At 35.6% G+C, this 22,053-nt stretch overlaps 3 protein-coding genes across 4 annotated transcripts; 1 reads left to right on the forward strand and 2 right to left on the reverse strand.

Moving 5' to 3' along the window:
* The first annotated feature begins 579 nt into the window (after positions 1–579).
* On the forward strand, positions 580–2,222 carry LOC113111969 (retinol binding protein 4, plasma). Its single transcript, XM_026277265.1, has 6 exons — positions 580–731; positions 824–943; positions 1,025–1,161; positions 1,257–1,363; positions 1,814–2,026; positions 2,110–2,222. The coding sequence occupies exons 2-6, from the start codon at positions 842–844 to the stop codon at positions 2,127–2,129; spliced, it is 579 nt and encodes a 192-aa protein (XP_026133050.1). The 5' UTR covers positions 580–731; positions 824–841; the 3' UTR covers positions 2,130–2,222.
* A 2,180-nt stretch (positions 2,223–4,402) lies between these two features.
* On the reverse strand, positions 4,403–9,420 carry LOC113111970 (centrosomal protein of 55 kDa-like). 2 transcript variants are annotated; one of them, XM_026277267.1, is made up of 9 exons: positions 9,291–9,420; positions 8,888–9,087; positions 8,558–8,818; positions 7,210–7,254; positions 6,972–7,122; positions 6,651–6,886; positions 5,475–5,546; positions 5,111–5,230; positions 4,403–5,007 (listed from the first exon to the last, which is right to left on the reverse strand). In XM_026277267.1, exons 1-9 carry the CDS (start codon positions 9,403–9,405, stop codon positions 4,819–4,821), a joined length of 1,389 nt encoding a protein of 462 aa, XP_026133052.1. In that variant the 5' UTR covers positions 9,406–9,420; the 3' UTR covers positions 4,403–4,818. The 2 variants fall into 2 exon arrangements, with proteins under 2 accessions (XP_026133052.1, XP_026133051.1); XM_026277266.1 differs by having other exon boundaries at positions 5,111–5,236.
* Positions 9,421–11,422: 2,002 nt separating this feature from the next.
* prrt2 (proline-rich transmembrane protein 2) lies at positions 11,423–21,322 on the reverse strand. The gene is made up of 5 exons (XM_026277268.1): positions 21,051–21,322; positions 19,687–19,979; positions 15,888–16,198; positions 14,535–14,664; positions 11,423–13,347 (listed from the first exon to the last, which is right to left on the reverse strand). The coding sequence occupies exons 2-5, from the start codon at positions 19,913–19,915 to the stop codon at positions 13,331–13,333; spliced, it is 687 nt and encodes a 228-aa protein (XP_026133053.1). The 5' UTR covers positions 19,916–19,979; positions 21,051–21,322; the 3' UTR covers positions 11,423–13,330.
* Between the last annotated feature and the right edge of the window lie 731 nt (positions 21,323–22,053).

Consider the following 22,053-nt stretch of genomic DNA (forward strand, 5'->3'; position numbering starts at 1 on the left):
ATGTGAACACATCCGGTTACGTGTTTTTCTTCTTAAATGGTTGAAAAGAAAAGCAGTTTTTAGAGACTTTCTTTAGTCAACAAACACCACCCTTCCATGCAATTTGAAGTACCTTTTTTTTCAGGGGCATGTAGCATGCAAGTGTGATACAGAACCGTGGCATCAGACTGTTCTCCTTAGACGTCTTTAAGCAAAAGGAACAAATGTGTCTTTTTAACATCCATGGAAACTTTTCTTTGCACAAAAGGTTCTTTATGGTATAAAAAAAATATTTAGATTATTTAAATGTTTTTCACACTAATAATACAAAAATTCAGTGAAACTTTCTTTGGGGAGCCAAAATTTTTTTTTTTCTATAGCATTGTTGTAAGAAAGCCCCTTTTAAAAGCTTATGTAAGAGTGTCAAAATGTTCTATGTTCACCGAACAGAAATGTTCCCTCTTGAAGAGGCTTCAGGGAATGTACCACTCAAGCTCTTGTGCAATCCAGCTGCAACCTAGAGAAAAACACATTAGGTGAAGAGCAAAGGTCAACACTGTATACCCTGTGAATACCTGAATCACAGCTGTTAGGTAAAAAAACAAATTGTCCAATGGCTGAGTTGGTGGATACTGAATTTTGGGTCTTTGGGTGGGATTATGAAATACCCCCAGAAGCACGTCCCTGTATAAAAGCACCTCGCAGGAATCCAGCTGCAGCACTACAGCTACCCTTCAGATACTGTGATCAAGGTACGCACCTTGAGCATTAGGATTTGTTTAAAGGAGAACAAAGTAATACGTTTGTTGGTCTTTTTTATAATCATTGTCTTCATCTTTCACAGCTCAAGCACAGAAGCAGCATGCTCAGGCTTTGCATTGCTCTCTGTGTCCTGGCGACATGCTGGGCGCAGGACTGTCTGGTGAGCAACATCACTGTCCAACAAGACTTTGACAAGATGAGGGTAAGTTAACCAGTGTTTTTTTTTCTATCCATATGTTGATTTTGAGGTTTCATTCCTTATATTTGTCCACTGACCTTGCAGTATCAAGGAACATGGTATGCTGTTGCCAAGAAAGACCCTGTTGGGCTTTTCCTTCTTGATAATATTGTCACCAATTTCAAAGTGGAGGAGGATGGAACCATGACAGCCACCGCCATTGGAAGAGTCATCATTCTCAAGTGAGTTTGAATGGCATTTTATGCTGTTGTAGCACAACAAAACATTTTTTTACTTAGGCAATGGAAAGGATTTTCACTGCTCTTTTAAACTTCAGCAATTGGGAGATGTGCGCCAACATGTTTGGCACTTTTGAAGATACAGAAGATCCTGCTAAGTTCAAGATGAAATACTGGGGAGCTGCAGCATATCTCCAAACTGGATGTAAGTGTAAATTTATCATATATAATTGTATATTATTATATAAGTTGTTATATAAAAAGTTAAACAGATCAAATTCAGCAGGTTAAAACTGATCTTGCAAAAACTATACGAATGGTTAGTTGATTTGTTTGTATATGTATTTTAATTTTGTTTTATAAATTATATAATTATTTAATAATCCTTAATAACAGTTTTCTTAATTTTTTATTACATAATTAAAATAATTTAATCATTAAAAAAAGTTCTTTATTTTTATATTATGATATATTGATACATTATAATACATCATACAATTTATTTTATATATATATATATATATATGACTCAAACGCAGATGTAAGATTGTAAGCATGTTTCTTATTAAACCTTGCTTGTGAAATGTGATTAAATCATATGTTTTGTAAACCTGACAGCTCATGTGCTCATGGCCTGTCTCTGATTGTTCCACAGATGATGACCACTGGATCATTGACACAGACTATGATAACTACGCCATCCACTACTCCTGCAGAGAGCTCGATGTGGATGGAACCTGCTTGGATGGTTATTCCTTCATCTTCTCCCGATATCCTGATGGCCTCAGACCTGAAGACCAGAAGAACGTGACAGAGAAGAAACAGGACGTCTGCTTCCTGGGCAAATACAGACGCGTTGCACACACTGGTAAGATGGTTGAGCCTCATAAATTATTATTATTTAGATTTTCTTTAAATGTGCTCATGTGTTCTTACTTTTTCTTCATGCAGGTTTCTGTGACACTGCCTAAATGATCACTACACACAAAGAGCTTCTGAGGATGTAATCTGACATGTTTTATATTTTAACAAATATGTAAATAAAGACAATAAGCATTCTATTAGTAAAAGAGAATGCATAATAATTTTGCACAAAGCAAAAGGAAACATGGATGTAACTATCTTTTTTTCTCTCTTTTTTTTCAAATAAACTTGGAGGAAAAAGTATAATTACTGAGTTTGGTGACTGATGCTTGTAAACTCACTGTCCTGAAGGTTTTATCAAAGGTTTGTTTGAACTCCTGTGCAACTAACAATACAAAAATCAAAGATGGTAAATAAATGCTTTTGGTTAAAGGATCTACTTGCAAAAACATTGTGAAACTTGGACCATGATACAGAGGAACTGCTGTCAGCACACAGATTATATATCAGTAAAAGGAAATAATCTAATCTAATTTTATCACATCTCCCAAGATAGGCTTAGAAGTGTTGGTCTATCAGACAATGTAGTCTCGTGGTTTAATGATGGATTAAAGGGAAGAATTCAATGTGTTCAAGTGGAAGGTATCAAATCAGATTTACGGGAGTCCCCCAAGGATCTGTATTGGGGCCATTATTATTTACTATATATATATATAAATTGTCTAGAAGTTCATATTGAAAATACAAGGTTCCACTTTTATGCAGAAGACACTGTCTTCTATTGTTCTGATCTTACACATCGACAAGCTCTGGATGAGTTACAACCAGCATTTGATAATATTCAAGCAAGTTTTTTTAGTTGGTCTTAAATGTTGAGAAAACTAAATTTACGTGGTTATCAAATTCTAGAAATTCTTTAGACAGTTCTGTTGTTCTCTGAACTCAAGGGAAACTGATAGCATTAGTATCAGAGTATAAGTACCTGGGCATCATAAATGATGACTATGTTTTAATTCACATATTAATTATTTGAGACTAAAGTTAAAGAAGCAGCTAGGATCATATTTTAGAAATAAGTCTTGCTTTTCATTTAACGCAAATAATTTTTTTTTTTTTTACCAATTCTTGACTACGGGGATTGCCCTGGATGCTGTGTATCTCGGTGCCTTAAGATTTATTACAGATTGCACATTTTCTACACATCACTGTACAATAAATAATAAAGTTGCCTGGTCTTCACTTGCTGTTCGAAGGGAAATGCATTAGTACTCATTGATTTACAAAGCAATTATTATATATTTTTTTGCCCTCCTCTGTTGTTTGATTCAACAAAAAGTAGTTGGTAATTGTTCATTATGTTCCCAGTCTTATTATAATACTCAAATACCTTCAGCTTTAACTAATCTAAGTAAAACTGGTTCTGAATATGCTGCACCGTCAGACTGGAACCTTCTTCAAATTAAATCAGTTGGTTCCCATTAATAATTTGAAAACAAAATGATTTAATGATTCGCAAATGCTTCTAGTGCTGTATTTTATTGATATCTTATTGTTGTTTGTCATATGTGTACTTATATATCTGGGCCATCTATCTTGGCAAGGACACTGCTTTCAAAGAGATTTCTCCTGGTTAAATAAAGGCAAAAAAGAAGAAAGATTTATAATCACATTCAGCCAATCTCCACTGCCATTATTAATCTTCCCTTCAAAATCGAATAAATGCATTTATATTATATATAGGTACATTTGTACATTTATGAACTTTTGTTAATATTGATTCTAATTAGAAACATGAAGAAAACAAAAAGATAATTATATATACATATATAAATGCAGGAATTCCATTTATATACTTAAGATTTATAACACTAAAATCAGGCTATAGGATTAAATAGTTTCGATTAAACAAGTTATGGAAAAATAATAGAAAATATAATGTATACTATAAATATATAAAAAATAATACATACGATTTCATACTTTCAAAAAATCATTACATTTTGGGTATATATTGAAATATGCAATAAAAATAAAAGCACCATTTAGTCTTGAAATTCCATATCTTATGTAAATACGTCAACTCAGGAGTGTAAATAACCTCAGTATGACATTCTACAAAATGATTTGGACTTCTTCTTCAGTTTTTCTCTCATATTGCGTCTCCACCATAACACATGGCACTTCTCTAGAATTATTCCCGTTCTCCTCTGGCTACTGTGCTTCACTTAATCCCATCTTTAAATAGTTTAATGCAGGATTTACACATGCAGTCTAATTCAAGACAGATTTGCTTTGCAAAGTCAGGACTGATGGATGCTAATGAGTGGCTCCCAGACATCCAACACTTCAGAGGTGCCATAAGGATACAAGAGGAACAATCTGTCTTTTTCCATTTATTCATTCATTCAAGTGGAGTACACAATTCATGAAGGACTATAAATAACCTTTTTTTTCTGGTACAACATTGATAGAAAAAAAAAAACTGAATATGCTAAATATTGCTTTATTTTATTCTACGTGAGAAGACTACAAATAAAAGATCAACCTCATCACCAAAAGACGACTAAGAAAAAAAAAATAACATTGATAAAATTTAAATATTTTTTAAATATGCCCCATGTAAACCAGTCCCTTTAAGAATATTATAGTTCCTTCAAATTTGTTGAAAAAATCTGACACTACTTCAAAAAAAATAAAAATACTGAAATATTTCTTTGGAATGGTGGCTACAATAAAAAGTCAAAAAGCGTCCTAAACAATGAAGTTTACACACAAAGTGTTTGAGAAGCGTGTGTCTTAGCTGAAGCAGTAGTCCAGGTGGGCTAGCAGCTCTCGGTGCTGGCTGGTGGGATATGAAGCGCCACAGTTCGGACACTCCAGGATACTCTCATCTAGTACGTTATGGACTTTAGATGGAGACGTGGTGTGATCTTGAACAGTCCTGTTATAGGAGCTGGGCTCAGAGAAGCGAGACTCTCTCTGTTTCTGAGGCACAAGGTCAAACAGGCACGTTATTACACAAGAATATGACAGATACTGTACGTCAATGATCATGTCAGGACACATCACAGAATATCTGAGAACTCACGGCAGTCTCCAGGCGTGTAATCTGGTCTCTGGCCTTACGAAGCTCTTTCAAAACTTTCTGCAGCTGGTGCTGTAGAGATTGACGGTCCAGTTTATCACTTTCAGATTCTTTAGCCGACAACTGGATCTATAAGAAGGTCAGAGACACAAAAATCACCTTTTACTTGACGTTTCATACATTTTCTGCAAAAATTTACATTTAATGTGGTGTCCTACACATAAATGAGTGTTTAAAAAAAAATATAATAATAATAATCATTTAAAAAATTATATATTAAATCATAAAAATTTATACAATTTAGAAAAAAGCATAAATTATGTTATATAAAATGATTTATATTTATGTTACAGAATGATCCCAATACCTGTTGTTCCAAAACGGTGACTCTTTTCTTCTCCTCCTGCTGATTCATCAGGGATTTCTGCAGTAGATTCACCTTTCAGAACAGATAATATATAGCTTTTCATCTTTTATTTTCTAGCAGATATAGTGATTGCATAAATGAGCAGTGAAGTGATGAAAGCACAAATGTGATTTATGTTGTGACCAGTAAAATCTCAGCGCTCATGAGCTTCTGATTGTGAGCAAGCTGTGGTAGAAAAAACGTCTTATTAAAAGTTTTTGACACTAATATAATATAATTTTTTTTGTCCTTCTCCGGTTTTGTACATCACTAAATGGCACTTAAAATGCATTATGTATATTGGCATTAGATGAGCCATTGGACACCCTGCTCTCTAGATACTGACCATTTTAAAAAGGTTGTTTGGCTGTTACTATTTATTTCATTTATCTATTTATGATTTATCGCCATGTCAGCAGCTATGGCTATATTCATGACAAAAACAATTCAACTGCATAATTCAAACAATTCAATCACTATTCTTCCAATACAATGTTTACAATACTTTAAAGGGACACTCCACAACAGAATGAAAATGTTGTCATTAATCACTTTTACCTCCAAGTCATATCAAACCCGTAAAAGCTTTGTTCATCTTCGGAACACAATTTAAGATATTTTGGATGAAAACCGGGAGGCTTGTGACTGTCCCATAGACAGCCAAGTAAGTTACACTGTCAAGGTCCAGAAAAGTATGAAAAGCATCCTCAGAATAGTTCATCTGCCGTCAGTGGTTCAACCGTAACGTTATGAAGCGACGAGAATACTTCTTGTGGGTAAAGCTTTTGTGGGTTTGGAACGACATGGGGGTGTAAGTGATTAATAACAACATTTTCATTTTGGGGTGGATTAAACCCTTAAACAGTTTTGTCTCAGTCAACATACAAAAAAAGTAAAAAAAAAAAAAAATGTAAGCAAACTAAAATAACAACAAATAATAATTATTATTATAGAAGTTCTAATATATTTTCTAAATAAAATCATTGTATAGAACAAGGTTTACACAAGAAGAAAAAAAAAGTTAATTTTTATTTAAAATTCAATGCATTTTTCAAAGGTAAATGCGTCTTGATTTGGTAACTGAAAACAGGACACAAATACCAAGTCTGTTTTGCACTGAATGATTGGCGTCTGTACCTGCATGAGGAGCTCGGCCACCCTCCTCCTCTCCTCCTCCAGCTCTGCCTGCAGTCGAGCGCTTTGCTCTGATGAACACTTCCTCTCCTCCTGCAGAGCCTCCCGCTCACGCTTCCTCTCCTCCCGCGCCTGAGCCGCTTCCCTGCTCTTCTCCTCATATCTTCCTCTCAGATCCTCCAGTTCTGTCTGGACTCGGCTGACTCGTGTGCGCTCGGCCTCCAGCTCACGCTGTGTGCCTGTGTGGACAGAAGAGACAGTGAATGATGCTACTGCATTACACAGACCCCATTCTGAGTGAGTATTGTTTTAAAAGCTTTGTACAATCTGAACTGGCTTCTTTGTGCTGTTGTTGGAGGGCTTGATTTGCTTCATTTAACTGCGTCTCTAACTCTTTGGTCCTGGTCAAAACGCCCTGAACGTAGGCCTCCCGCTGCTGGTCATACACAAGCCAGTTATGGTTCTTCTCCAGAGCCTGGACTCAAAGACGGAGAGAGGAACGACAGACAACACATGAGTCTGGAAGAAAGCACTTCTCTGAACTCTAGAGATGTGAACTCACGTCTCGCAGCTGCTCCTGAAGCACCGCAAGCTCAGCCGACGGAAGCTGTGACACAGAAACATCCCAACAAACACTGGATAAATGAGCAAAACCTCAAACACAAAGAAGCAGAATGCATCTCATAAATAAAAAAAGGAAAGACAAAACCTTTCACATCTTATATGTAGCAATTTTCACCTACACAATACAAAGTTTATGTGTAAAGCAAATTTAAAAGGAAAAGGAAGCAGAGATTCTTCTGAACTCTGGACTGAATCTATGAAATTTGGGTTTGCACCTCACTGGTTATGGACAAAAAAAAAAAAAATCAAGTATGTAATAGTTTATTACAAAATTTGAACAAGGAACACCAGCATAACATTTATCAAATTAAGTATCAATAAACTGTAGAATAAATATTATATTCGTTATTATATAATTCCATTCTGGTCTACTAACATCAGTCCCTGTTGGAGCAAGAAACGAGTTATTTGATGAAACTCTGCCATCTAGTGTGTGAACCTGACCATGCTTTCAATTGCTTGGAAACATCCTTATGTTAAAATGACAGGATATTACATAAAAAAAGATGAGCTCATCTTAATATGCACATAAGTAGAAAAGCAGTTCTGTTTTATATTTGCCTGCATTAAAATATTATTAATTTCTGTGATGCCGCAGCTAATTTGTTGCCCTATTATAATTAATGCTTATTATTATCATCAATATTGCTTGCTTTTTATTGTTAATTATGTTTTTGTTTTTTACAGGATTATTTTTATTGTCATAAAGTAAAAAATAACAGTATGTATTTTATTTTTGTGTAACTGTGCATATTTGTTAAAAGCTACAAAACAGCATTCTTTCTTTTTTTTTTAAACCTTACAACAAACTTTTGGTAGTGCATCACTGTTTCAATAAATATTTGAAGCAGAACAGCTGGTTTCAACATTGATAATAATAAGAAGAAGAAGAAGAATTTCAAAATTTTCAATTTTAAAATGCAATTTTCTCAATATTTATATTTATATATATATATATATATATATATATATATATATATATATATATATATATATATATTTTATTTTTTTTTTTTTTTTTGCACCCTCAGATTCCATATTTTTAAAATAGCTGTATTTCGGCCAAATATTGTCCGATCCTATCAAACATGAATGGAAAGCGTATTTATTCAGCTTTCAGATGATTCATAAATCTCAATCTCAAAAAAAAAAAAAAAAAAAGGTGACTTGACTTGACAATGAGCAGAAGAGACTTCCATCAAAAATATTTGGGAATCATAAACACGAATGTAAAACGAATGTAAATCCAGATAGCAATCTGAAGGGTCTGAAGTCAGCTCTCCTACCTGTGTCTTCTCAAGCGTGTCACACCTCTCAGAAACAGCGCAGAACTTGTTCTTCAGGTCTTGGGTCTCCTGTGAGAGTGCCTGGAGCTGTCTCTCTCTCTGTTCAGCCTCGTGTTGTTTCTTCTCCAGCTGGGTGTGCAGTGAAGACACCACGTCTCCGTGAGAGGAGCGCAGCTGCTGTCTGAGACCTGAGATCTCCTGCTCCTTCTCCAGCAGCTGCTGCGAGTTCCTCTCCCTCAGCGTCTCCAGAGACAAGATCCTCTAAACAAGGGAAGATACCTTCAGAACGACACTGTTTGTTTTGTAGAAGTGTACACACAGACATCTCACCTCCAGGAGCTTGGTTTTGTCTGAGTCTGGTTGTGTGTTGTGATGTTTCTTCATGTCCTGCAGACTCTTCTTCAGCTGCTGGTTCTCTCTCTTCAGTTTCTCCATCTCTATCTCCACTGACCTGGAGCTGGAGCTTTTAAAGCCCAGTTTATTCACGATGCTCTCCTTGGCCCCCTTCGTTGCCATGTCTGGAGTGAGGTCTGGACATAAAACTGCTTTTTACTTATATGTAAAACGAACGTTAACCATAACAAAATCGAAACGAACGAATCGACCCACTGATCTCTCTCAGGTAACGTTAACCTAACTTACAGCACAGTTATAGCAAACAGCGAAAGCCCGGTTTAAAAGCGATTATGTCCAGTAAAAAAAGAAAATACACTGTAAAATAGTATTTACTTACGACAACAATAATGAGCGACTAAGTGTGGAGGTATATCAACATCAGCCTGTGAAAACGGTCTGTTCCACTTCCGTGATAATGAAAACAAGTTTAAATACGGCGCGTCCTGCGTCATATCCGGAACACACCGTCTGCTGACGACAGATGGCGCGCTGATGAGATTCTGTCAGAGATGTATATATCTATGAAATTCTGTGACGTATTTGAAATGTCTTGCATTTTTTAATGCGCGAACACCTAAAGTCGTTTAATGTTTTCAAGAAATAAGTATTACTATACACAAATCTGTAATTCATAAATGTATACAAAGAACATAAAACTGTTTACTGTTGTAATATAGTCCACTTCAATTTGCTGATTTCCTGCTCAAAAATAAAATAAAATAAGTCGTAGTATTCTTATAAAATATTATTTTTATTTTTATTGTGGAAACGGTGATAATTTGTTTCAGGCCTCTTTGATGAATAGAAAGTTCAAAACAACAGCTTTTATGCCTATTTAAAATATAAATTATTTGTAATAAAATAAATGTGTTTAGTAGCATTTTTGATGATTTTAATGCATCTTTGCTGAATAAAAGTATATATATATATGTTTTTGAAAGGGAATATTCCTTACATTTTGAAATAGTCAACCATAATATGTTACATATTGTCTCTTATAATAAAAAATAAATACAAATAAAAAACTGTGACCTTAATATTTAATTTTTTTTATCTGAAAATAAAATAAATAAAAAGTAGGTCTTTTTTAAATTATTAATTTAGAATGCATTTTGAAAACATCATAAAAATTTGTTGCAAAATTCATGCATTTGATGATTCAGTTTAGTCATTTTGAGGGGACTGAATGTCTAAATGTCAGTCAGTGAGTGTCACGCTGGCTAATGAAGAGACTGTGAAAGTTTGTTTCTCTAGTGTTGGTTCTGGCAAGGTCAGTGGTGCTGCTGTGGGGGGATGATGTTTGGGTTTTAGTGCTGCATCTGCACTCAACTGCAATAATCTGCACTAATGACACTGCAGGCTGATGCAGCTGCTTATCACACACACACACACACACACACACACACACACCCCTACAGAAGCAGAGCATGGGTCTCATATTGCTCTGGGTGCACTGTTGAGAGTTTGTTTGAGATTTGGGTGTCATACACTTTGGCTCAGGAATCCTGCAGTATTCATTTGTGCTTAGTAATGCAACATCCAACTTAGAAATCCAGCTGATCGGATTCTGCACGAGAGGAGGGAACGAGCTTGAGAAAAGCTTTTTTTCCCCCATGAGTCTGTCAGGATTTCCAGTTTAATAAATACTGAATGATGGGAGTTGTGTTTGGCACAAACGCAGCTGTGACCTCCGCATCTTACTGGATGAAGTGAAACTGCAGCTCACACACTGATCTCATTCATCATCCGTTCAGTGTGCGGATCATTCTGACAGCGTTAGATAATTTTACTCATCAAATGCAGCAGATTTAGATGGTAGAATGTGGTTCCTCATTAAATATCTCTTCCCTCCTGGCTGCCTATACTCCTCATCCCTTGAGACTTTCTCCTTCCACCCCTTCACCGTTTGCTTCACTGCACAGTGGCGGCCATCTGTTTTTTCTTTCACTCACTCTCACATTCTGACCTTCTGTTGGTTCTTTCATATAACATAAATATAAAACATCTATCTAACAGTGTTGGGTTGTCATCTGTGTTGGTTCTGGTTAGTTTAGATCAAAACGGAAAGGAAAGGACGATACGTGAGGTCAAGTATGCATGGTGTCCCATATTCAGGATTTGTGATCTGTACACACACACACCTCCATGTTTTATGGGTGGTTTTTATACTGTACAAACTGTAATTTCTATTGCCATACGCCAGCTCTACACCTAAACCTAACACTCACCGGAAACTTTCTACATTTTTAGATTTTCATTCTGTATTTACAAGATTCTTTCCTCATGGGGACCTAATAAATGTCCCCACAAGGTCAAATCTATCTATCTATTCATCCATCCATGCATCCATCAGATTTATTTTATGTTTTTTTTTTTATTCTTATGTTTATTCCTTGTGCATTTTAAATGCAGCAATTCTGAGCAAGGATTTCATTTCTGTGCTCTTCTCCTGTCTCCGAGAACGGGAATACATCTATATATAACTCAGTTTTTACCCTGTTTTCTCCATGCTGTCTTCAGTATGTCCAGTCTAATTCTCACGCGTCTCACACCTGAAGAGAGGCAGATGGTATCCCTGGCAACAGAAGCTTCAGACCAAGTCCAACTAATAACTGAGGACAGAGAACAATCCAGCAGTCAGACAACAGAGACAATCCACCGCTGTTTCACATCCTTCTAACGCTTTATTGGGTTTCCCTGCGGAGGATACATACATAGAGGGAAAGAGTGCTTCTTACAAGACTATCAAAATATTTGAGAGTGAAGGGTTGCATGCAAAAATAAGTACACAATGTTTAGTAGCTAAATATTTCATAAGTTTCAGCTCTTTATCATTCTCTCGGGGTGGATTGAAACTAATGTTTAAGTATTCATCATCGTGTGCCAAAAGAGTAATAGGAGAAATACAGTGATGCATTATAAACCATTAAAAAAAAAAGATATAAAGAAATGCATGGATTTAACCAACTGGACCTACCATAAATATAATCATCACATATCACAAGTTTTCTAATATTGCATACGCAGTACCATTTGAATCTAAACAGAAGTGAAATGCACAAAAGCTACATCCATTCACAAGCAGAGAATGATGACATCACTGCCCCTCGTTATAAACCCATTGTCTTACATTCCTCTTTATAAACAATTCAAAACCTAAAGCCTACTGATCACCAATCTCTGTCATGCCTCCAGATCCCAGAGCTCATAGACTCATCAGTATCACCAGTCAAATGTCCCATTTGGATCTACAGGACGGGTTCATTAACACAACGTCTATTTAATACAATATTGCAGAATCGGTTGTGATTCGGCTACATTTAGCTACAGATATTTCAAATGACACAGTGTATATAAATAACCCAGCAACACAGATCAATACAAAGGTTTGCAGCAGACACAGTATGTTTTTATAAATATTATAATTACCAGAAACACTTTTACTATGTGGTGAAAATGCATTTTGCCTGTGAGTGTTTGCGTATTGCTTCATCAAAAAGGCTGTGGATGATTTTCGGTTGCAATATTTTGTTGTCCAAAACACAGTTTTAGGTTTTTTAGCTACATTTTGTGCAAGCATGATTACACATGTGTCACGTTCAAGAACAGTCGAATTTACTTGAGAAAAAGGCAAATGAAAAGAAAAAAAGAAAGATCTGATTGTCATTTGAAAAAGTTAAATGGACAACAAAGAATAATTACAAACGGTATCATGATTTCAAATGTCCCTTTTTTGAAATGTAGAGTACACAAGGACATGTTACTGAGATATCTCTCCTCTTTACTCACAGGTGATCTTCTCATAAAGGGTCTCTGAAGTTTTTAAACTGAACAAATGTTGTCAAAATGGTCTCTAATATAAGGATGTGATCACGACTCCAGTTTTCTCTCGACTGAGGAGATCCACTTCATCTCATGTGAGCCACTTGACAATCTTCAGAGCGACTGGCGTGTGATTCTCATCGGTAGGAATAATCTGACAAACCCCTGTCTGTATATTAGTTTGGCTTGATTTCTGCTTCTGGAGGAGGAAAAATACTTCTGCTTCAGCAGCAATCCTCCTCCGTGAGAGCGCATGAGTGCAGCCGGTCTTTAAGAGCGTGAGCTAGAGTTTAGGAGAGAGACTCCAACAGCCTCGGAGTGAGATTCAAGGAAACAAACTCTGACTTCAGTGAAGTATCTTGCTCCATCTGTTTGAAGGATGGCATGCTGGTGCAGATTCCCAATGGTTCTCTTTAGAGAGCAATGTCATCCGATTAGCGATTGCTCTCTGTGTTGCGATTGCCGTCACAGCAGCAGTGGGGCAAAAGAAATGGGCCGTGGTGTTCGGGTCAGTGGTCTGATGTAAAGCTGGATTCTGTGGCACGCTCAACCCTCTCAGGATTTCACATTAACTGCAAATCACAAATAAATCATGTTACTGGTGTTAAATAATAACTCACAAAACTGGACACTGCACTCTCATTACTGTCTTATATTTGAGCTCCTTCTCTGTCTAGATTCTTCTCTTCTCACTTTTATAAATTGCATTCTGGGATGCCTTTTAACCTTGTTAAAGCACTAAAAGCACTTGTTGATGCTCTGTTAAAAATGTACAATACCATTCAAATGTTTGAGGGTCGGAGGATTTTTAGATGTTTCTGAAACAAGTCTCATATGCTCATCAAGGCTGTATTTATTTGATTAAAAAAAAAAATTATTGTGAAATATTGGTAAAAATTATATTTGAAAATTTAATTTATACCTGCGATGCAAGGTTGAATTTTTTAGCATCATTACTTTAGTCTTAAGTGTCACATGATCCTTCAGAAAAATGCAGATCTGATTTACACACACGCACACGCACGCACACACGCACGCACGCGCACGCACGCACACACACACACACACACACACACACACACACACACACACACACACACACACACACACACATACACGCACACACATCAGCAAGTAATAAATTGCTCTCAGCTTTTTTCCATTGCTTTTTGTTGACGTCACTTTTCATAATCCAATCAATTCCCAAAGGATTAAATCCAGTCCTGTCCTTTTCACTAAATGTGCTTTCACTCTGAAATATGTCACATAATGGAAGTAAATGTGATGAGAGAGATCAGGGGAGAGATTAGACTGGATTCTGTTAGTCACATCAATGTTTGTGTTCCATTAATGTTTCATATAATAATCTAAAACATTGGTCTGTCGCTAGATCAAGTCTGGCGTCATTTGTAATTCATTCATACTTTATTATTCAAGTAATTAAATGCATTCCGTGTAAATGTCCTCTAATCACCCACAGCTTTGTAAAACATTTTTCCCAACCGTAGAAGAAAAGGCTGCAAGTCCATTGGGAAAAAGTAGCAGTATTTAAACACTTCAAAAGAACAGAAAAGAAAGAAAGTCTCCAGTCACAAAGGATTCTCTGCTTCCTGACCTACTTAGATGTCCTATATATAGAGTTATGATTCAGATAATCCGCTCTGCATACATTTACAGCACTGGGAAGCATATTTCATGTGTGACTACGAGGAGGAGAAAGTCCCACGAGGCTCGGTTGGAGAGGTTAGAGATGGCTTACTTGACAGATTCACAGCACATGCTACGATGATGATGGCTCCTCCCAGCAGAGAGACCACCGAGAGCAGCTTGGCCACGCGACCCAGTCGTCTCGCTCCGTCGATGTTCCCCTGCTCCAGACTGTTCCTCGACTAACACAACATGACAGTGAGATCTGAGCTTCCATTAAAGTCCATTACATATTCAACACTGTAGCACACAATGAAAAATTCAGTCTGTTATGCTGAGGGAAAAAGGTATTTTGCATCTCCATTTGATATTTCTACACAGACAACTGCCTTTTCTTTTCTTTTATTGTAATTTCTTTAGATTTTTGTAATTTTAAACATTCTATTAGACGTGTATAATACTTGTAAATATCAGTCAAAGACAAATTATTAAAATAAATGTATTATATTAGAATTCAATTATTCTTCCAGAGAAGTAACAAGGTTCTATATTACATATTCTATATTATGTTATCATAAGTTATATATCAGATATTTATACAGTATATAATTATATTTCAGTAAATATCCAATAATAATAATGCAATGATATTTGACTGTATTAAAAATGTATTATAGGTGTGGCGTAGTGATTTAGGAGAAGCCAAAACACAGTTTGGAAAGTGGATTCGTGATGTACTCGCTCATATTATACATTTTGTACAATTGAAGAAAAGAAAAAGTTGATAAAAAAGGAAAGATTTGCAAAAATTTTACTGGAATTATCTTGCTGTGCTTAAATAATTTAAACAAAAAATAAATAAAACAAGAACAACAGAATTACTAAAACTTCACCTAAAATTAAAATGAAATGTATACATTTATAATTCATAATTATTATTTATAATTCATAATAACCAAAAAAAATAAAAAAATTATGATACTAAAATTTGATAAAATGCAAGCTCTTATGACCATATTTTCTATCCATATGTTTTATCATCATTAAAATGTGTATATTTGCTAACTGGCTGGGAACAGACTAAAAAAAAAAAGTTATAAAATCTATATTTTATTACATTATTATTATATCAATGATATAATATATTATTTCTTATATTGCTATATATCATCAATATATAATATATAATATTTATAAATTTTTTATAAATATATCAAAATGTATCTTAACACAGTGTTTGCTAGTCATTGTTAAAATGATATATACTAAAAGTGTATTAGGGACACGAACGACACCCTGCACTCTCAAAAAAAAGGGTACAAAAGCTGTCGCTAGGGTGGTACCTTTTCAAAAGACACACTTTTGTACCTAACGAGTCCATATTGGTATCTTAAAGGTACATCTAAAGTAGTCTGTGTGTCTTTTCTGTGTGTAGAATGACTCAAAGGGCCCAGGCTCTACATACCATGATGGAGTAAACAAATCCCACAATGTTGATTGGCCAGACAGGACAGAAGCAGGCAATGACGGCGAGGATGAGGTAGTCTTTGGGTTTGGAGCGGTCCATCGGGGGGTTGGTGGCGATGCTGGAGTGGCGTGATATGGAGGGCCGTGGGGAGAAGGCTGTGTAGGCGATGGAGCTGGAGCGGCTGCCCATCCGGGTACGGCCCACATGTGGATGGTGAGAGTGAGGGAGAGAATGATGCCGGCGAGGAGGAGACGAGAGGATGGGTTTGGAGGCAGCAGCATCATTCAGGGATGAACAGATCCTATCAGCTGCCAAAAGAAAGAGAGGATGTGAGAAGACAAAAATGCTGAGACTAAAATACTAATTTAATTAGTCACTTTAGGAAGGTCTTACAGAGTTCACACTGTACGAGTCAATAGTTTGGAATAATGTTTTTGAAAGACTTATGGTCTCATGCTCAACAAGGCTGTATTTATTTGATTAAAATATAATAATATGTGAAATATCTTTACTATTCAAAACAACTGTTTTCTATTTGAATATAAATTGTGTAATGTAATTTCATTCCTGTGATTGAAGCTGTATCATTATTTCGCTGCTCAAGAAACATTTCTGATTATTATCAATAATAAAAAAGAACAAATATATTTAGAAATTATGCATTAAAGCTGCGGTAGGGAACTTTTGACGCTCTAGCGGTTAATAAACAGAACTGCTTGCGTCTTGCGGAAGAACATCGTAGCCGGAACTACTTCTCTCTGTTTATGTCTATGAAGAATCACAAAGGTACTGGGTTACTCCGCCGCGTTACCCCCGAAGAAATCTAAAATAGTCCGAATATAAACACTTATTATAGGTGCACCCTAGTGATTCAGGACAAGCCAAAAACACGGTTTGGAAAATGGATTCATGGTGTACTCGCTTATTATATACATTTTTCTACATTTTGAACACAAACAAAGTTATGGACCGCAGCAACTGATTGGTTATTTTTTTACCGGGAGCGATGTATTTCTGCAAATGGCAATAGGACACTGGGAGGAGCCAGAGGAGCTTGATTTTTTCACAGATTATCTGTCTCATATTCTACTGTCAGGACAAAATGACAGGTTTAATAAATATGTAAAAAATATATTTTTACAAAAGTTCCCTACAGCACCTTTAAATTGATCAAAAGTGAACGTAAAGACATATAATGCAAAAAAAGATTTATAGATTTAAATTTAAATAAACGCTGTTCTTTTGAACTTTCTAATCATCACATAATACTGAAAAAAGGTCAATTAAATATTTAAAAATGATTAAGCAACAAAAACTGGTTTCAACATTACTAATAAGAACTATTATTAATAACTGAACATCAGTAATTATTTAGCATCAGCACATTATGAACAACTTCTCAAAGATCACATGACACTGAAAACTGGAGCAAAGATGATGACATTTCTTTGATCACAGGAATAAATTAGATTTTAAGAATTCAGTGAATGCCGTTTTGGTGAGCAAAAATATTAACGAGCCAAAAACAATAACGTTTCCAAACATTTGACTGGCAGTATACAATAAAACAATTATTTTATATAATGTGCACATTCATTTAAATAATCCCTGACAGACTATAATTTTCTCTTTTTCTAGTTGTCTGTTATCATTACTGTTTGTCTCACCATGTTTTCCTCCACATGTGATTCTGATAGAAACATCGGATGTTGTGCTCTTGAAACCAACTTTAATTAAATAGCCACCAATGCAATCAGTTCACTAATCTCTGTCATGCCTTCCAGCCCCTCCTGTCAGGAAGCCCCTTTAGCAATTCTAATTAGGATGCACAACTTTAATTTACTTAGGAGTATTTACGACACAGACTCAGCAACTGTAACATAAGGGAAGTAAAATATCTCGCTCTTAACCTCAGACGAACTCATCAGAGCATCATCGAGCCACAATAAACATTGAGTGGTCATGGGTTATTGAGCTCGTCCACTGCCAGCTCTCAATCATTCAGTGGTTAGTAACAAAGAAATGCCCCTCAGAAGAGCCTGTGCATTATTTACAATCATCGGATTTGCTCTGCGGCAAACAGTGCTGCTAGGAAGTGCTTTCTGAATTAATCATTCTCACTTTTAGCTTTTAAAGCTATTTGCTTATAAAATCCTGAAAGTATGCATCATATAGTTATATATGCATACACAAATACGTGCATGTATGTGTGTGTGTGTGTGTATATGAAGAGTTCAGATGCAAAAGCCTCTAAATGCCATTTGAAATTTGCATCTAAAATTAGGATTTTTATCAAGCTCCTATGCTTAGGTTGAGTCATTTTACTTTAATGGCAATGTGCAGGTCCTTTGCCAGACTATTAAAGTGAAATAACTGAACATAAATATAGGAGCCTGATAAAAATCCCAATTTTAGATGAAAATTTCAGATGGCATTTAGAGGCTTTTGCATCTGAACTCTTCATATATATATATATATATATATATATATATATGCCCTAGATATTTAAAATGTGGGGACAGAATGTACCTCTATAGGGAATTGCTCTTTTTTTATTTTGTTACCTAGCGTTTGATATATTTAATGATATTCTATTCTAGGACGGTCTATTTCTGGTTTTAGTGGCTCTACAGTGACTGTAGTGACCTGTAACTGTCAGATTTCTGTTTTTATTTTAGAATATGTGGCTAATGAAGCGGTTTTCAGTTAAAAAAAGAACTAGTAAGCTCTAAAAAAACACAGAATGAGAAGAAAGTTCACCATAACAACTCCTAGAGCTGAAACTGGGATGGAATGCATTGAATTCACAGCTGCTTTTGAATACGAAATCAGTTTGGTTCATTGTTGTTATTGTTAATTAAGACTATTAAAAATAATTTAAATACATAATAAAAGACAAAAGTAAAAAGAAAACATTAGATTAAAAATGTAAACTTAAAAAAAGTTAGTATTTAAATTAATATTTGATACGGATTTGTTATTATTGTTAAAGAATTACAATTAAGCTAAAAATAAAATACAAAATAGATACAGTTAATAAAAGTAAACTAACACTTAATAGAAAAACATACTGTATACTGTGTGTGTGTGTGTGTGTTTATACATATTGTGTGTGTGACCCTGAACCACAAAACCAGTCTAAAGTGTCAATTTATAGATATATACATATGATTATCTGAAAGCTGGATAAAAAATCTTTCCATTGAAGTATGGTTTGTTAGGAGGACAATATTTGGCATACAGTGTTTTTTTTTTATTTTTATATTGCTACAAATACATCCCAGTGACTTAAGACTGGTTTTGAGGTCCAGGTCACATATAAAGCTTAAAAGCACATAAGAGATGTATTAATACAAGCTAAAATTAACATGAAAACATACAAATACAAAAAAGCTCATTCAAATTATGCAAATAATACTAAACACCAATTTGGTTTTGGTTTTACAGTCATTTAAGTTCTTTTTTTCTTTTGACTTTTTGCAATATTTGTGCTCTGAAAACATTTCCATTGTTTGCCTGTTTAATTATGTGCCATTTTTAAAGTCATTATCCTGATTGCTGCATGCAAATGACTGTAGTGTGACAGAGGAGATGCTTTCAAATCAAGTCGTGGAAGTCGTTGGGGAAGTTGTGGCCTGCTGTGTGTCTGCACTTTGGATGAGATAAATGCAGAGCACTAATTCTGAGCATGGGTCACTATACTTGGCCACATTTCACTTTCTTTCAATTATTCTTATCCCTCCTTCCTCATAAAACCCTCCCATATTGACATGTTATTGATGAAATGATGAACTACCACTCTCTGCTTTCTCCTTGACCATAACGGTGACCTCTCCCGAGCGCCGCGCCTCCTCCTTGGACTGCTGGGGGAAAGCGAGGGGGCGCAGACATGGGAAGGAGTCCGATCCGACCCCGGTGGTCCCCGGCTGGTGTGTCACAGGGCCCGGGGTCTGGCAGCTGGTCGGCTCTCCATCATGGGTACAAACCAGAGAGCCCAGCGATGCCTGATGGTACTCGGTTTCCATCGAGACGGCGGAGGGTGCCAATGTGGGCAGCGTTGCGTTGATGTTCAGACGGCGTCCCGTGTGGCTAAAAACAGGAGAAGATTTGTGAGATTTATGTGCACAGGGGATGAATCTCATTACCGTCGGCGTGAGTGCACAGAAATGCATGATGAGATGCAAACTCACACTCCAGCTCATGGTGTCATCTACACACATCACATCCCTCACGGTTCAGCATCCCAGAGCTATTCTTCCCCACAAAAACATCTCATCTGCTTTCTTAGATCATTTTATCATTGCAATAGCTTGTTCATTAACACGCATGCTCGTTTAACTCATTTTAATCTCTTGACCTAGATATGTAGGTCATGAAACTGACCTCGATTACAGACACAGATGTTATAACATTCATTATTTCAGCAAAATTAATAAAGATTCTGAATCAATTGTAAATATACTTTTCATCACATTTATTCAATTATGCATTTAAGTCCCAATGTGGCTACCTTGATAAAATTTAGGAATTCCCTGCCTATTGTCTTTCTTTTTTTCTTTACAGGTGTTTTATCCTATTTTGAATAGTGTTGTGTTTAAGGGTTGAAGGAAAAAAACGTCTGTAAACTTAACGGAAAATGATGCAATTTTCTGCTAGGATATTATTTGTTTTTCTTTATTCTCGTTTTACTAATAAAATGGTTACATTTTACAATTAAACAAACGAAAAATCGTACAATTTTCACGGTAAATACTGTGATGCCAGTCAATAATAAGCACTGGATTCTCTCACGAAAACATGAGGGCATATAGACAAAGCCGTGGGGAAAATAAGAGACGTATGGAGGAGGGATAGAAAGAGAGAGAGAAAGGACAAGAGCGTGTAAAATACATAATTTAGTCCCTACTTAATATATGAGATGCGCTATAATGACGAATTTAGAGATGAATTAATAACGATGCACAGCGTAAAGCGGTTCTTTGTCCTCAAGCATCCAATAACACAGGTGCAATTCACCTTAGGTCGGGATTAAGCCCTTTGTTTCCTCAATAATTAAAGGACGGTGTCTCCAATAAACATAAACAAATAAATAGTATAATAATTCAGACGTTGCTCAATACAAATATCACACATATATAAGATAAATAAAGAGCTACTCACAGCGCGCGGTTCCAGCACGTTCGCTCTCAGTCCATTAGAATAAACAGTCTCTCAGACGATTCTAATGAAAGCTCGATAATATTCCGGTGTGTGGCGTTTAAATGCGCATTCAAAGAAAGATAGGGTGGTGTTGTGGTCGTGTCGGCAGGGATGCTGGGATCATTACTGGCTGCAGGCTCGCACTCTCTGGACAGGAGGAGAGGAGTAAACTACACGAACCGCGCGCGCTGGAAAAACATGTGATGAAAGAAAGAGTGACAGCCTCATTATGAAGAAGCCTGATTATAGGCTACAGTCCACAATCATAGGTTACAGCAGAGTGTGCTAGCTACACGATACAACTGACAAGCATTATACAGAATAATACACTGAAAATAATACACTGAAAAACATAGTAGTAATTACATTTTAGTTATTGCATATAATAAGGAAAAGTCAGTTTATGTGCGTGTGAACATATACACGTGACCCTGGATCACAAAGCCAGTCATTAAGTAGCACAGGTATATTCGTTACAAAAATACATTGTCATAATTTACATTTTTTCTTTTTTTGTCAAAAATAATTAAGTAAATGTCGTATACAATGAAGATATTTTGTAAATTTCCTTCCGTGAGTATATAAAAACTTAATTTTTGATTAATATGAATTGCTAAGAACTTCTTTTGTACGCCTTTAAAGGCGATTTTCTCAATAATTTTTATGCATCATTTGATTCCAGATTTACAAATAGTTGTAGTGTCTCAGTCAAATATTGTCCTATCAAAACATAACATGCATCAATGAAAGCTTATTTATTCAATAAATATTATACCTTTAAAAAGTCCCTTATGACTGGTTTTATGGTCCAGGGTTATATATATATTTCTTTTTCCTAAAAAACAAATAAATTGTAACCCTATACTGTAAAAAGTGTACTTTTATTTAATAACCATATCTATACTGCAAAAAAATTGCACCTTTGGAACCAAAAAGCAAATAACTAAAGTTTTTAATTAGGTTT

The sequence above is a fragment of the Carassius auratus genome, chromosome 12 (assembly GCF_003368295.1).
Source record: "Carassius auratus strain Wakin chromosome 12, ASM336829v1, whole genome shotgun sequence".
NCBI lineage: Eukaryota > Metazoa > Chordata > Actinopteri > Cypriniformes > Cyprinidae > Carassius > Carassius auratus.

Bases quoted from the DNA above. Each gene is read 5' to 3' on its own strand.
- LOC113111969 (XM_026277265.1), top strand. From the start codon at position 842: ATGCTCAGGCTTTGCATTGCTCTCTGTGTCCTGGCGACATGCTGGGCG. The intron at 1,364-1,813 runs GTAAGTGTAAAT...ATTGTTCCACAG, and splicing joins AGCATATCTCCAAACTGGAT to ATGATGACCACTGGATCATT. The intron at 2,027-2,109 runs GTAAGATGGTTG...TTCTTCATGCAG, and splicing joins CAGACGCGTTGCACACACTG to GTTTCTGTGACACTGCCTAA.
- LOC113111970 (XM_026277266.1), bottom strand. From the start codon at position 9,405: ATGACGCAGGACGCGCCGTATTTAAACTTGTTTTCATTATCACGGAAG. The intron at 9,088-9,290 runs GTAAGTAAATAC...TTTTATGTCCAG, and splicing joins AGTCGCTCATTATTGTTGTC to ACCTCACTCCAGACATGGCA. The intron at 7,255-8,557 runs GTAGGAGAGCTG...TCTGTGTCACAG, and splicing joins ACACGCTTGAGAAGACACAG to CTTCCGTCGGCTGAGCTTGC.
- prrt2 (XM_026277268.1), bottom strand. From the start codon at position 19,915: ATGGAAACCGAGTACCATCAGGCATCGCTGGGCTCTCTGGTTTGTACC. The intron at 16,199-19,686 runs GTAGTTCATCAT...TTCTTTTGGCAG, and splicing joins CAAGGAGAAAGCAGAGAGTG to CTGATAGGATCTGTTCATCC. The intron at 14,665-15,887 runs GTATGTAGAGCC...ATGTTGTGTTAG, and splicing joins GATTTGTTTACTCCATCATG to TCGAGGAACAGTCTGGAGCA.